The sequence below is a fragment of the Coturnix japonica genome, chromosome 5 (genome assembly GCF_054131305.1).
Source record: "Coturnix japonica strain WE chromosome 5, WE-NBRP24, whole genome shotgun sequence".
NCBI classification, from domain to species: Eukaryota; Metazoa; Chordata; class Aves; order Galliformes; family Phasianidae; genus Coturnix; species Coturnix japonica.
In genome coordinates, this window is record NC_140667.1 from 50615818 (window position 1) to 50631341 (window position 15524).

Here is a 15524-nt window from a genome sequence, read left to right on the forward strand (position 1 = left end):
CAGAATGTGTTTAAAACCCAGTGTCTGCATTTCAACACATTTTTCTTTATCAACCCATCTGGCATTCTTTGACACCAGATCACCAGGGCATCCCCCTTCCTTTCCCAGTTTCAACCCCTCAGGCAGTTCCTGTGTTTATCCACCCTCCCTCCCCCTCTCCCCCTTTGGCGGCCCTGAACAAAGCCACCTATGGCAGCGCACAGTTGCATCTGGGCTCCTGCAAAGCAGGCGCTTACTACTTACAAAGGGTGTGCAATGAAAATAAATAAATCAATAAATTAAAGATAAAGAAATCACAGCACTGTCGCCAGGAAACAAAGGACAAAGTTCAGCCCTGCTCAGCTGCCCCAGGAGAAGTCCCATTCCCTCCCAATGTGGCAAAAATAACCCAAACCCAAAAGAAATCCCATCTGCTTGGCCTGCTCCCCCTTGCCCTCCAGGACCTACGAGCATCTTGCTATAAAAAAAGGTTATGCAGAAAACTTACTCGCAAACAGAGCTCTTCCCACTGCCTGTGCAAATGTTCCACTTGCTCCTGGAGCACCATCATGTCCTCGGTGAGGATGCAATGCGCCAGCTCCGCCTTCATGGCCTGCAGCTCCTTCATGTTGTGGGCCCAGTCTGCCAGCGACTGCTCCAGTTCCTGCATGGAAACACCCAGCACAAGCCTTGGCACTAAGCTCCTCTGCTTTCCAAACCTGCTCGCTAATCCCCTGCCTGGCCTGTGGGGGAGGAGAGGAGGGGAATGTGCAGAGCTTGTGCAGCGCTCTGCAGCCAGACTGGATGCGGACCCCATGGGTTTGGCTCAGGGCTTTGCCCAGAGCCCAGGGCAGCGCTGCTGCTCATTCACTGATGCTGCTCTGGCCAAATGGGTCAAAATGCTGCTGGAGCCCAGCAGCTCCCCATGCTTCAGGACAGAATTTCACAGCCAGGAAGACATGACCATTTCTTTAGGATTTCAGGTTTTTTTATTTTAGCCAAGTTGTTCCTGCCTGCATTTGTTCCAATTTCAGGTTGGTTACTTATATGCTAAGAAAAAAAATCAGGTTCCCTTTGCTAATGCATGACTTCACAGCCACTTCATCGGATTTCACAGAAATCTGGAGCTTTAAATTGCTCACTCACATAAACACCACTTCTATGGCTCCTTTCCTCCCACTCTCCTTCCCTTTGCAACATGGTTATGCACTTTCCTGATCAGTGTTAAAGAAGCACTGCATGCAACTAGGAATCAGGAGATTCTAAACATTAGGTCCCCCTTTTGCAAGTTGGTCACTGGCTCCTCTGACATAGAACTCAGTTGGTCTCATTTTACAGGGAAAAAAAAAATGCAAGTGGCAGGAGAATCATTCTGGGTCTGAGCCCTATGGGTATTTTCACAGGTCTTTAGATCCAGTCGTTTATCTAAATCCTAAAAGCAATTTCTGGTCTGCTTCAACACTGAAGGAAAAAAAATAAAATAAAAAAGTGAAGCTGAAACATTTACTAGAGTTCAAAACAAATTACTTCTTATAGATGCACAGATATGCGTTTGTTTGTTTTGATAAAGGTCAAATCCCTGCAATAATGAAGTCAGTATCGGAATTTCATACCATTATGCTCCTGGTATTTTATTCTGCTCTGATATCCCAGAGTAGCAGCAGCTGCAGTGGTCCTGTCTAACCCTGATATCTCTGTAGCCAAATTTCTCTGCTTGGAATTAGAGGCAGGAGCTGTCTGTTGCCATTTCACTAATAGTTCAGGACTGCAGCCAGCACTGCTGCTGTGGCAAAGGCAGCCAGTGCTCACAAAGAAGATTTCAGACAGCTGATAATGAGTACAAAGCCTTGGCTCACTAAAAAGCTGATTTATTCCCACCATACAAGTCAACAATTCACTTCATAAAAGAATGATGAAAAACTGACCAGTCCAGAAATAACACCTCCCATCCCTTGGAAATGCTTTGCCACTTAATTTTCATTAAGTACTATGGGCTGCAAGGGTTTATGCCACTCCCTTTCTCTAATTTTCTTTCTTTTTAATTATTTCTGGATCCCACAGGTGTGCACAGTGCTTTGCATCCTTTCAAGGTCTCTTGCCTGAGGAGCTCTCTGTCCAAAACAGATTGGAAAACAAAGGAGAATACGCAGCCATTAGGATGGCAGCCAACTCGAGCTGAGACCAGGGACTCTTAACATCTTGTTTGAGAACCAGCTTATTTTATAAGTTCAGATGATGGGAAGTGAGAAGGAGGTAAAAAATATTGCAACAACAGTAACTTTTTTGCAGGAAGAATCTCTCTCATGCATGTAGAGAGGTCAGCTGCACTTTGCAGACTGGCAGCAACCAGGATGGTATAAAGGAGAAAAATTCAGGGGCACTGAAAGATGGGAAATTGACTTAAAAGGGATTGAGTGATGCACAAAGACTGTATCCATATAAATACAATATGCTCATTCAGTACCTTAATGTGCTCCTTGGATTTGTAGAGTTCTTCATGTTCGACTGGAAGTGGATCTTTAACTTCATCCTTCAGCTCTCGCAGCCTGCTTTCTAACTCCTTGGTTTGTTTTTCACAGCTGTCCCAGCTCTGCTCAAGGAAACCCAAGAAGTTATAAAAGGTAAGATACAGCATGCCGGGCACAGATGGGACATGATGTACTATATATCTAGGTTCCACAATAGCATCTTCAATCCAGTGAAGTAAATAATCATTGGCTCTAGGTATTTGGATTTTCTTTTTGATGCATGGTGATACACCCACAGGAATTTAGCACACAGATTTACAGAGAAGACTGCACACACTGTTGTGATTAAAGGTATGTTTTAAGGAGTATTATCTTGTTATGTTCAACGTGAGAGGTTTTTAATACGAATCTGAGGCTAGGGATCATATCACTGATGATATTCAATTGTAAGGTATACCTCTGTGCTGTCTGGCCATGAAAGCAGATCTGTTGTTCAAAGGGAATAAATATGACCTGCCCTTCTGTTTACAGGTACAGTAATGTTAAACCCCTCTAGGTTGAATTTTTGCTCAGGCATCATACCTCAAAGCAGGGCAGAGCTCTAAGACCATGGATGCATGACAACAATCAGAGTGGGAACATCCATTAACAAATGGATATGAACCTCATTTTCCTTTGGAGAGCTAAAGGACTATGTTTTTAGCTTCCCACAAGCCCTGATGACAAGTGCTGCTCCTCCTTTGGAGGAGCATTTTCTACCTGCAGGATGCTGCTGAGCTGCGTCTTCATCTTCTCCAGCTGGACCTGTGTGTCCCCCCAGCTCTGCTGCAGTTGGCTGAGCTCCTCCTGCAGAGCATCACTGGTCTCAGGATCAGAGTCGGTGCGCAACTTCTCGCCAACATCAATGACAGAGGAGTACATGCCTTGCCACCTCTGAAGAATCACTGCCTTACTCTTTAAGAGAAAAACAGTTTTTTAGCTGTTAATCCATCAATATTAATTTGCCTATGACTCAAATTAGTCTATAACACAAGCAATATGATCATTGTTTCGTTCCTTAAAGCAACAGCAGGAAAGAAGGGCAATTTGGAGTGGGAGGGAGAAGATATTCTGGCTTTTCTCACTAATGAAAAGCATGAGCATTAACTTGAAAAATCTGCTGAAAATCATCCTTAAACAGCAGGTAAAAATAAAGATGAAATGAAACAAGGCTAGCACCAAATGGAATACTGGTAATGTGTTAATTCAACATTAGGCGTGTGGGAACATGAGAAACTTTGGAAAGTACAAATAGAGGACTTCAATGCATTTTGAAGTGTTTTAGATTTCTTCAAGCAACCACCAATTTCACCGATTCTTCTTGTCTTCTTATAAAACAAGGTTAATTCAATGAAAAGCCAAGACAGCCAGTATGAACAAAGGGAAACGTGATTTCCATTGCACATAAAATGCAGAATGCACTGCTATGAAAAACTGCTGCCTGGTTTCATTGCATTCTGGAGCAGCGGTCCCAAGGACAGATGCCCTTCTAAGTTCTCTCCCTTCTGCTTCTGGCACCTGGTGTCCATTCCTGCACACTCATACACACATCATCACACATTCAGGTTATTTTAAAGCTTTTTCTTCTTATTGGAGAGAAGTTTAAATCTGAGGAAAATCACAGATTTTAGATTCATCAGATACAATACCTTGAAATCATGGATGAGATTTCTAAGGTGGTAAAGGCTGTAGCAGTCCTGGCTCTTGACAGCTGTGAGGAAGCTGTTTGTATCAGCAAGGAATCTGCTGAGGCTCCTCAGCGAACTCCTGAAGAGCTGCCACTGGCTCACGAGTCCATCGATATCTTTCTTCCTCTGCTGAACCAACCAGGTAACGTTCTGCCACTGCTCTTTCAGCAACGTGAGCTTGGAAATAAACTCTGTCCTGCAGACAACAGGTGTTGAGTGGTAAAATATTTTGACCTCAAGGCTGTATTTCCAATAATTGTGATGGATTTACATTTGGAATACTGTAAAATTCCAACTACAATGCCCAACTAAGCAAAAAGTTCTACATATCCACAAGCCTAGCTCTGCTCCACACATTCCACATTTTAGGCAATACAAGACAACTTTTACATGATATAAAAATAGATATTGCAAGTCATTCTTGCTATTAATTTATAGCAACATACATAGTACAGAAATCACAGAAACAACATGCACTAAATATCTGTCTGAAGAACAAGGAAGATGATAATGCAATTGACACAAGATCTCTCATTGTGCAGCAAAATTGATTTGTGCATTTACCAGGCTGTAATGGCAAGTTCAGCCATCACTGGATCCTACATCCTACAGCAGGGGGATGTAATTGCAAAGTGAAAAGGCTCTGTGTTGCTACTGAACCCATCTAAACACTTTCACTTCTCCTGCAACATGTTTAGATGACCCATATCATCTAGATGGGATGATTAAAGTGAGCCCCTGGCTATCCCTCTTGCTTCTCTGCGGGAGGTCATGGCCCCCATATTAGCTCTTATACAGATGTGTTTGTGGGGATAGCTTCAACAAAAAAATTTAGTAACTTAACTTAGTTGAGCCCGACCTTCCCCTGGCATCTTTAAGCCAAGCTATGGACTTCACATTGAAGTTTTGTCCTGCCAACTCTGTGGAAGCAAGCTCTAGCAGAGAGGAATAATGTCTTCACAGCTGAAATGCCTGAGGCAGTTGAACCTCTGGCAAAACATTATATGCCTCTTCTTCCTCTACACTGATTACAAGGAAAGCATAACATCATAATAATAAAAAACAGGTTTGGCTTTTGTGTTCTGGACTGTGTGGGGCCAGTGACTTAATGCACCATCGTTTGAGCTTGGGGCAGTGTAAACAGTCTCATACCTCTGTATACAATTTGAAATGGAGAGGTCTGGGAAAAGAGAAAGGGACCTTTATATGCAGCATTCTCATTACCCTCTGCAAGAAGCTGGCCTCTCAATCACACTGTTCAAACAACTGCAGAGAAGCAGCAGCAGACAAGGAAGCTTCATGTACAGGACCAATTAACTAATCTTATTTGGCAGAACATCCAGTTGCTATCAAAAGTGGAGTCTGAGCACCTGTGTTTCTGTTTGCACCTCCTCACACTTCTGCAAAAGGCGCCAGGAAATTATTTAAAGAGAAAATCTGGTCAGCACTTTGAGTTTGTGTCCAATACTGAATGCAAAGAGGAGAACCTATTCACTGAATTAGCAAAATCTTTGAGAGAAAAACAAATGTATTACCTTTTTTCTGCTTCTCCAGATTCCAGGAACAGTAGAACTTTTGCTATGATAGAATTAAATGTCTGCTGATTTATGGAAATCTCAGTTTGCAGCATCTGAAAATACCACAAGAACAACAGTTTTAACTACTCATTGAACAATCCTTGCTGTGAAAGCTGGTTCCACTCCTCTGCAGTGACAGTACTTGTAATTTTAAATGCCAAAAGTATTTTCAAGTGCTATCATCATATGCACCCTAAAAGGTTCCACACTTTCATAATACCAGGAGGAATTTGCACTTACGTGGTAACCCAAGAGGAGCTGATGTTTGCTGGATTATGAGAAATGCAATCTAGACTATATCATAGGAAAGGTATAAAAAAAGAGACATAAGGCCGAATTCACCCTTTGCTATACTTGTTTTGTTACATTTTAATGCAAAGAGTGAACTGATTTGGAGAGGCATAAGAGAGAGCAAAGAACTTCTATTTCCAAGTATTTCCTATCACCTTCATCATTTGAGATACTTTGATTTTTAGAGTTAACTTTACCTCATAGACTCTCTGTTGCTCTTGCAGTTCTTCAAATCGTCCTGGGACATCACTCTTCAGGGCCTCTTTCATTTTTTCTAGGAATTTCATCCAGTTTTCACATTTCTGAAGGAATTTCTTTTCATCAGTTTGAGTTCCCTCCAGCACACTATAAAACAAAAGAAATCTTCTGGATCTATTTTGCTGGTGGTTGGTTTTGTGCATATGTTTGCATATGTTTTAATGTGGCCATTACTAATGCTAACACAGTAGGGTTTTGCTTGGTACTTCTCTACCTTTCTTCACTCATAGCCTTTTATGTTTTTGCTTCAAGTGGCTTGGAACAGAACTGGCCACTAAATCATAGAATCACAGAACAATAGAAATACTCTGGAGTTAAGTTGGAAGGGTAGAAATCCAATGTAGAAGCCCTCCAAGAAAGCTGTGAACATCTAGTAATACTTCCCATGCTTTAATTTCATTTTCATTTTCCTCAAATAAAAGAAAACAGTTAATAATGACTTTTTTTGTTTGCCTGTCACACCTGCAATGTTCCAAAGCAGTTGCTGTCTTCTGACTCCACTGCCGAGTCAGGCTCTGCATCTTCTTTAGGGTGAAGTCACTGAGGGGCAGCTTAAGGCTTGCTTCATTCAAACTCTCTATGCTTGGAGAAAGGGCAGCAAGCTCCAGTGTGTGATTCTGGAAGTAAAAGGGAAGTTGATTGCAATCAAAATGCTAACTCAAGAAACCACACATTTATGTTAACTTCACAGTTTATAGGAAACAAACAGGTCAGTTTCTTTACAGGAGGCTTTCTTAGTAGTATTGAGCAGATATGCATGTGCCAGCACTTGCAGATTAACTCTGTACCCTGTATGTACGGTACAAAAACAAGGTAGCTGCAGAATAAAGCTGGGAAAAAGGATCTCCCATCAACTCCAAATCCACATGACTTTCCTCCCCTTTATGCAATCCATTTTGCTTGCGATGCATATCTAATTTTTATGTATTTTAATAATTTTTTGCTATGAAATTACAGTTAACTCTGTTGGAAGTGTCCAAGCTAGACTTAGAACTTGTATTTCCTTAACTAGGACTCTTAAATCCTAATTACTTGTACTTTTGTACTTGGGAAATTGAACATACCATGAGTTGTTCTGAGTTGTCTGCTTCTCCCTCTAGATGGAGGCTATCAAAGGCATCTGTGCAATTCTTGACGTGACCCTCCAGCGTTTCAAGACAGTTCTTAAAATCCTCCAGTTGTGAAAGATTAAACTAGAATGAACATTGAAGATTTATATTAATTCTGGTTTAATAAGCTTTAATAAGCTGGTTTAACATATGTATTTGCTATACAAGAAGGAGCAATAAGCAATATCATCAGATAGACAAACACGTCCAATCCAGCTTCCAGTGTATTTATCACTCATTGAGTGAAATTTATTGTTTGCACTGGATAAGTGCAAGAGCAGATTTCAAGAAACAGAATCAATAATTCTTGAGAGATTCTTAAGTATCTGGAAGAAAAATGGGCATCTGGAATACCTTCTTGTAGATCTGGATTGGTTTTAGGTACATTGTTTTCATTCTTTTTGAAGCAAACTGAAGCTCTTAGGATTGTTACAAGGCAGAGCTGAGAAAGTTTACAATTTAGTTCAAAGTTAATAATCAAAAATGTTTCCTGACCTGTAATCATCTGAGGGTCCACTTATAAAGGCATGTTATAGCAACGCCAGCATATAAGAGGCTGAAACCCTTCCTTCATCTGTCCTTTTGGTTTCAAGTGTTATTTCCTTACATAGTTGACCGTACCATCAAGTTTTATGTTCTATAAAACCTGAGTTTTAATTTATTATTTTAGTTTCATTTCCATTCATGGAATACAGGACTCCAGTGAAGAAGTTAACACACTCTGAAAACTACTTTTCTATTCTCAAAAATACCTGTAATTCATCTAACTTCCTCTGCAACATCTTTTCCAAATAGGATGCTCTCTGAAGCGGTTGCAGCTTCTCCAACAGAATGGCTTGTGCAGTTGTCCCAGCCTGATGTTTTATCTGATCAGCCAACTCAGAAATTTGGGAACGGCATTCCACGATGCTTTGGAGACCATGCTGTAAATTCTGATGAGAGAAGAGGAAATTAAAAAAGAAAAGGTCAGCAAATGAATCAGATCTTCATTCATGTGCCATTTTCATTTAGTACCTTTTGTTGCTGTAACTAAGCTCTTTTGGTTCATCTCCTCCATGAGCCAAATTCAGACTTTCACTCAGAGGATAATAGGGATTGCACCCATTGACTCTAAGTGCTGGGAAAGGCACAGTTCAAAGTTCAGTGGAACATCAGTGCAGGCAGCAGGCATTACTGTTTGTACAGAACAGATCAGGGAGAGAAAATAGAATATCTGTCTCTACAGACCAGATTTACACTAGCAGATGAAGAAAATGGCTCCTATTGCAGGTGAGAAATATCACTGTTACAAACTTGACACCTGGACAAGGAATGGCAAGAAGTCAGTGTGAAACACACCAATTACTACAAGTGTCATGCACTTTAAACCATGACTCTCCCTGGAATTTGCTGCTGTATTTCTTTACATTTCTTTATATTGATCTTTACAATATCAAACAAAGGCTTTTGATTGATGGTAAAGAACAGACATGATTCCCTAAAAGCAAAATGGCTCTTAGATCCTTACCTCTGTCTTTGGAACTGATCATATTGGAAGCTACTGCTTTGGCAATTTAATAATTTGAAATCATAGAACCATTTAGGACAGAAATGACCCATATGATCATCAAGTCCATCTATTGCTTAACACTACCAGGTCCACCATTAAACTATGTCTGTAACTGCTATAGCCACACACCTTTTAAATACTTCCAGGCATGGCAACTCCATCACTTCCCTATTCCAATGACTAAACTCCTTTTCCACAAATAAACTCTTCCTGCCACCTAATCTGTTGCACCTCCACTGTGCAACTTGAGGCCATTTCCTTGTGTCCTATCACTTCTCACACGAGAAAACCCATTCTGATTTCTTACACTGTGTATTGGACTTTATCTGTATTTATTGCGGTAATATCTACCAGAAGATAAAATTAGAGAGATTAAAATACAACTTAAAATGCATGTGTAATTTCACCTACATGAAACACGACTTGTCACTGTTCCCCATTCTTCCAGTTCATCATTCATTTTGCAAAATACAATGAACTGTATATATCCCACTCATGCAAACTAGAACAGGGCCTACAGAGTAACCTGGCATACTAGTGGTTATGCCATGCTTAGTAGGTGCAAACATATTTCCAAACACATTAGCCTCTATGCTAACGTGTTTACAAATGCATGTGCCACAGCCATCAACAGGTCAGAAAGAAGTTAAAATGCTTTGTTCTAAGTTTTACCACTGTTAGTTATTTCTGATATGGTAGGACACACACGAGTTCTCTTCCTCTTGGCAGAAAATTTCTCAGCTGGCTACATGCAAAATAGGATACTTTGGACTTCTTCCGATATGTGGATAAAGTTACATAAAATGTGACAAATCATTGCTCTGGACTGAAATAAGGATTATTGTATTTCTTTGTTGAATTTTGAAGAAACCAAAAATGTCAGAACACAATGACAGTTTGCTGCCTGAAAGAGTCAAATATACCCTGGGGTCTCAGTATGAAATCTCATTTACCTAAAGTCAGCAGTGTCTGAAATAATATAATGAGCTCAGAAATCTGTGAACTTATCAGACCAGGCCAAAAAAAAAGACCTAAACCAAATAAAACCAATTTAAAGATGACTGTAGAAGACCTCAAGACGGATGGTTCTGTGTTCTGGAAAACCAGTCTTTTTTTTTTGACAGCTATTGATCTGGTGGATATTATCTCTCCTCCCAAGCTGTGCTGCTAAAAGTAAATCATTTTTGGCTTAATGATCCTTTCCAGCATAGGCATGATTTTCTGTATAGAGCAGAAAGGGCCAGTAATTAAATATTATTGCTCTTCTTTGCTCCCTATGCTAACTGTAGTTTGATTTGGCCTCAGGATCTGGTCAAAGTATTTGAAGGGAATAAATGCTTTTGTCAATAGGAAAAATCAGATTTTATGTTTTCCATTGACTGGATTATTATTAGATGCAGGCGTGGAGGGGGAAAAGAAGATGTTCATTAGCTTTCACTAGATTAGATTTATTTATTTATTTAAATAAATCCTGGTTTAGGCAGCAGAAACACATTCTTGTACCTTTACATCCTGTATCCTCTGCTTCAGGGTTTCTATCATATTATCTTCAGGCATGCGGGCATCCAAGAGCTGAGTGCACTGCTCTTCATGCTGCTGTAACTTGGCTGCTGCCTCAGTACATAAACTATCATAGGGCTCCCAGAGCTGAAGTGTTGCATGTGCTGTCCGCAGCTGATCAGTGATGTCTTCATTTACTGAGCTCCACCTGCCAACATATCAAATGGTGATAAGAGCATTTTGCTTGGAGATGCACCTCATGAATAAGAATATGATTTGGTGTAGGAGTCCTATGGGGGTTTCCTTCACAGCTGGGTTATTGAAAGCCAGTTGACACAGCACCATTCTTCACAAGGCTACCCTGAGACAGCTATAAGCATTGCTAACATTTAAAACTGTGACAGAGATTGCAAATTTACCTCAGCAATTTTATTTAATACTGACAGATGTGGCTCTTTTTTGTAAGCATACCTGGTGTGTGCCTCTGTGCACTTCTGGTCAATAATCTCTGCAAAGGAGGGGGAGCAGTTTTTCTTCAGATTATTGGCAGCTGCCTGGAGCTTGGCCCAACTTTCTTCACTGTTCTCAAGCTCATCCTGAAGAGACTGTAAAACAGATTATTGAAATGAGTTGATCAGTGATGTACGTATCACTTCCACCAGAGGCTGGAAGGGATACAGTTGCAATAAAGCTACACACCTGCAGCACAGATCAAAAAGTTTGCAAAAAACTGTAACATGATCCTAAAAATTAAGAAATTAAAAGAGAAGGGGTCAAAGTGAAAAGATTCTTCAGTCAGCTTATTTTAACCTGAAGTGAAAACCCATAGCTCTGAAGTTACAAAATTAATACACTAGAAATCAGAATGTCTTATTTTTGGCTGCTGTTCCATGGAAATTAACATTAGTGGTAAAGTCAGCTCAATAACTCATGTCTCCATCTCCACTGTATTCCTCTCCTCCTGACACAGGTGATTGCAGAACCCTGCCATGGATCACACTGGCAAATGATCCAGATTAAAAATGAATAAGGTGAAGTAAGGAGAGAGGTAAAAAGGTCCCCAGTTCCTCTTATTTATTATTCGTCCCTAGGCAAGAGTGGAAGTGCTTAAGCAAACTTTATTGCTGAGACATGCCCAGGATTTGCCATCTTGGTCTGACCTGTACCACTGCTGATGTAACTTGAAGACAAGCCAAAAGAGGAACTCCGACACAGGTGTAAAGACAGGTTGGAAGATTTTAGCCATGTCTTTTTAAAGCAGTGAGACCCAAGGCCAGCCAGAATGCCCACTGTAGGCACTCTGCCTCTATAGCAGCAGCAGAACTACCCACAAATCTAGAGACACAGTCCCTTGCCCAACTTTCTCTCACAACCCTGGTGTACAATATCTCCTCCAGCTGAAGCCTGGTGGCAGGGCGTCTCCATGGGAAATGCAAGTGAAAGGGAAAATTCCATTTCAGCCAATAAGCCAAGAGCCAACATCTTTCATTAAGGAAATGAATGTGAAGTCTACAGTGAGAAATCTAGAAACAAGCCTCAGTGTCTCTGGAAAGTAAAGAGTAAATAAGTAGGGAAAATAAAATCCACTGACTTCCGTGGCACTACAGTAAAAAGGAAGCTGCTTGAGAGAAAAACGCGTGGTTCTTTCTCAGTGTATTTTGCTTGTTTAAAGGCACAGAAGTAAGCATAGAATTAAGGCAACTTCAGTAGATTTACCTGGAGTGTTTTGACCTGGTTTTTCAAAGCTTCCAATGACAGCACAGAGGGCTTGCACTGGTCTATGCAGTACAAGTATCTTGTCATCAGCAGGCTGACTTCTGCATAAATGTCATCATATACTCTCCACTGCTCCAATATTGACTGCATTGAGGTCTTCAGCTGTGCAACCTACAAACAAATCACTTGTGTTACGATCTCTTAACTATGCAGCCTGCCAAAAATACCATCTAGGAACTATGGGATTCTCATATGCAGTCAAATGACAGATTTCCTTTTAATTTTCTCTTTACTTCTTTCATAATTGCAATCTTGTAGCCTGTACTGGGGCAAGCAAGTTTCCATCTGCTACAGTTCTTCAGTGTGACTCATCATTTTTACTCTTCCGTACCAGGTAAGCACACAGTGTATGTCCTGGGTTAGATGAAACATTAATCTAGTACAGTATCTGCTGTCATTTATGCCAATATCAGATACTTTGGCAAACTGGACAAAGCAATAAGCATGTTTCCATGGGACCTGTTTAGGTGACAGATTTCAGTCCCAGACATGCATCCACTCAATGCAAGGTGAAAGCTTTTCCAAACCACTCAGCATGCTAAATAGACTCCATGAATCACCATATCATAGTATCACAGTTCCAGGCACGCAGGAGTAGATGGATTAATCAACATTATTCTCATTTGAATCATGGTGTAGGTGGGAAAAATCTCTAATTGCTTTTTGTAGCCTGAGGCAAATTTACTGCCCACACAATGAAGACAGAAAGACATACTCATGAAATGTCTCTGGGCCACAGACTCACAGTCTCACGATCAAACTACGGATAGTACAAGCAAGGTATTACATCTCCTTAGCCATGTATTTGAAGTCACAACCAGGCTCCTACTGAGGCCTGTCATACACAGGAAGAAGACTGCACTTTGCGTTTCATTGCTCATGCAAACAGCTAGGATGTAACAAGCTGCAGTTTGTAAGTTCCATACTTAAGTCATAAAATATTAAAATTAACATGACCCACAGTGATTATAATTAGAGTCACTAATCACTAGGCTGTTAATCCTGCCAAATTCAAACCCCACCTCCACACTGAAATGAAGAACTTTCCTTCTTTTATCATGCACATGCACACAAATCTGTTTTCCAGATAAGAAACAACCACATAATCTCTGTTGAAACATAAAATGAGAAGGTGTAACCTCATCCTGGACTGATGTCTCATATAGAAGAGTTTAAGCAAAAGGATTCAAGTTTCACAAAGTTTTGAGGAATGAAATCAGAGCACTTGTAAAAAGTATATAGGAATCTTAACTATAAACACAATTACTGGATCACACATAATCCTCAGCAATATATGGCTACTTATTATCACAAATTAAAACCCTCAGCTATAGCCATTATTAGATCTTTGGTATCTGTCAATTACACCTAGGTAAACAAGGTCAGTTTCAAGTACAAAGCTACATATGCAGACCATCTTGGAATCAGTTTGTACAGAATCCAATCTACCTGCTTGTCCTTGAAGCAATGGAGTACTATGTAGGGTAGGACATTCCACATAGACAGTGGAAGCTACCCAGTTATGAAAAGGAAAGAGTAGCTGTGTGGCAGAAAAGCTCCAGTGCAAATGGAGCATACTGCAGATGAAGACGACCAGAGTACAAAGTAGAGAAGCAGATAATGAAAAAAAGCATAAGACAACAGAAAAATATCCATGCCATTTCTTTATTTTCTTAAACTGAAGATGGGTCTCTGTACCTCCTCTCCCTGTATTCAAACTGCTTTGACATCAGATTTTTTTTTCTTCCTTAATTCTAGATACAGGTTAACTTCTGGTACAGGACAGACTGAAATGGAAGTACTTAGAAGGTTAACATTAAAAATACTCTGCTTGTGACGGAGGAATTCTAAAATGCAAGCAAATCATTTACCTGGCTGACAACGCTGTCCTTCATTTCACACAGGTCAGCTATTCTGAAAGACAATGCTTCTGGGGTTTGTTCTGTACTACCATTCATAGACACACACTGCTTGAGCTCATCAAGTATTTTGGATTTAATTGCAAGCTGATTTTCTAGGTCCTAAATGAGAAATGAGTGAGAGAGAGAAGGAAGATAAGTAAAATCAGTAATAATAATAAGATCTATTAATGACAACATAGAAAAACTTTTCCTGTGTAAAGAGCTTAGATAAACACTGCTTCTTAAAACCAGTCCTCCTTGGCCACATAGTACCACCACCATTTTAGCCCCAGTACCAACAGTTCTTTATAGGAATTCAAAATGACAGCAGTTGCTTAGGCAGTCTTCTGCACGTAGAACCAGAACTATTTAGTGTCAGTATGGACATCATGACTGGGAGGAAATCATCAATAGCTGACACCTCAGCCACCACGTGGACCTCTTTGTAGCTCTCCAGATGCAGACTTCATCTTAATACAGATGCTCATTGCACAACAATAATAAATATTCAGAGAAAGAGTGGGCCATAACAATTCCCTATAAGGCTACACTTAAAGTCATGACCTTTCTTTCCTTAGTCTTCTGTCCCTAAAACTTTATCAAATTTTGAGCTCCTTTTTATTGAGCAAATAATTTTAATGAAACATTTTAGCCACCTGCATCCTAGCACTGCATCTCGCTGTGAATAGGGCAGTATATTAGCCAAAGATACCCTGTCTTTCTCTCATTCTTAACCTCCAATATGTTTTAGAGTTCTTCATGGAGACAAGCAACTCTGTGTATAACAGAATATTCCAGGGAATAATAGCAGCCTACAATGAGATAGAGACACGTAACTATGGCAATGAAAGAACAAATCTTTTTCCATGTAAAAAGATTGAGAACACTGTACTGAATGAAAACAACTGACAGTCATGGTAATAGGATCTAGTTATTAGCTGGCAACACCTGTTCCAATTATGAGGGAGCTGATGCCTAGAAAAATGCAACAAAACCAAAGTACATCCAGATTCTTGAGGTTTGCTCAGGAAGATTACATTCTAGAACACTTGTATAGTGTTAATGTTTTTCCAAATGAGGCTGCGTAGATCCCAAGATTTGGCCACTACAGAGCTTTTCAAACTAACAGAATCATTGTGGCATTTGCCACAACTGTGCTGAACAGAGAAAACTACTTCTTTTCAAGGCGTCTCAAAACATGATCTCTAATACTGTTGCATGACATTCCAACCACCATGAAACAACAACATGATGCAGACGCATCTTCAGCTGCAGGAGAAGAAAACATAAAATAACAGTTCACACTAATAGTAGAACTAGTTTGAACCTCCTATGTTCTAATTAAAATTACACTGTAGTATTTTAGGAAATGGCAACCTCCTTCACATT

General features: G+C 40.2%; 1 protein-coding gene across 7 annotated transcripts in view; it reads right to left on the reverse strand.

Annotated features, from left to right (window-relative positions):
• SYNE2 (spectrin repeat containing nuclear envelope protein 2) overlaps window positions 1–15524 on the reverse strand; it is a 156039-nt gene that overhangs the window by 32268 nt on the left and 108247 nt on the right. For 6 of the 7 annotated variants that reach the window (XM_015865456.3, XM_015865457.3, XM_015865454.3 and 3 more), the window contains 13 exons: window positions 14106–14255; window positions 12175–12345; window positions 10930–11063; window positions 10462–10666; window positions 8162–8341; window positions 7365–7493; window positions 6763–6917; window positions 6240–6387; window positions 5710–5804; window positions 4136–4370; window positions 3207–3401; window positions 2444–2569; window positions 488–643 (listed from right to left, as the gene is read on the reverse strand). In XM_015865456.3, the coding sequence (XP_015720942.2) occupies window positions 488–643; window positions 2444–2569; window positions 3207–3401; window positions 4136–4370; window positions 5710–5804; window positions 6240–6387; window positions 6763–6917; window positions 7365–7493; window positions 8162–8341; window positions 10462–10666; window positions 10930–11063; window positions 12175–12345; window positions 14106–14255 (2079 nt within the window). Of the gene's footprint in view, window positions 1–487; window positions 644–2443; window positions 2570–3206; window positions 3402–4135; window positions 4371–5709; window positions 5805–6239; window positions 6388–6762; window positions 6918–7364; window positions 7494–8161; window positions 8342–10461; window positions 10667–10929; window positions 11064–12174; window positions 12346–13885; window positions 14022–14105; window positions 14256–15524 lie in introns of those variants that run through there. The other variant, XM_085547808.1, reaches the window with a different exon arrangement.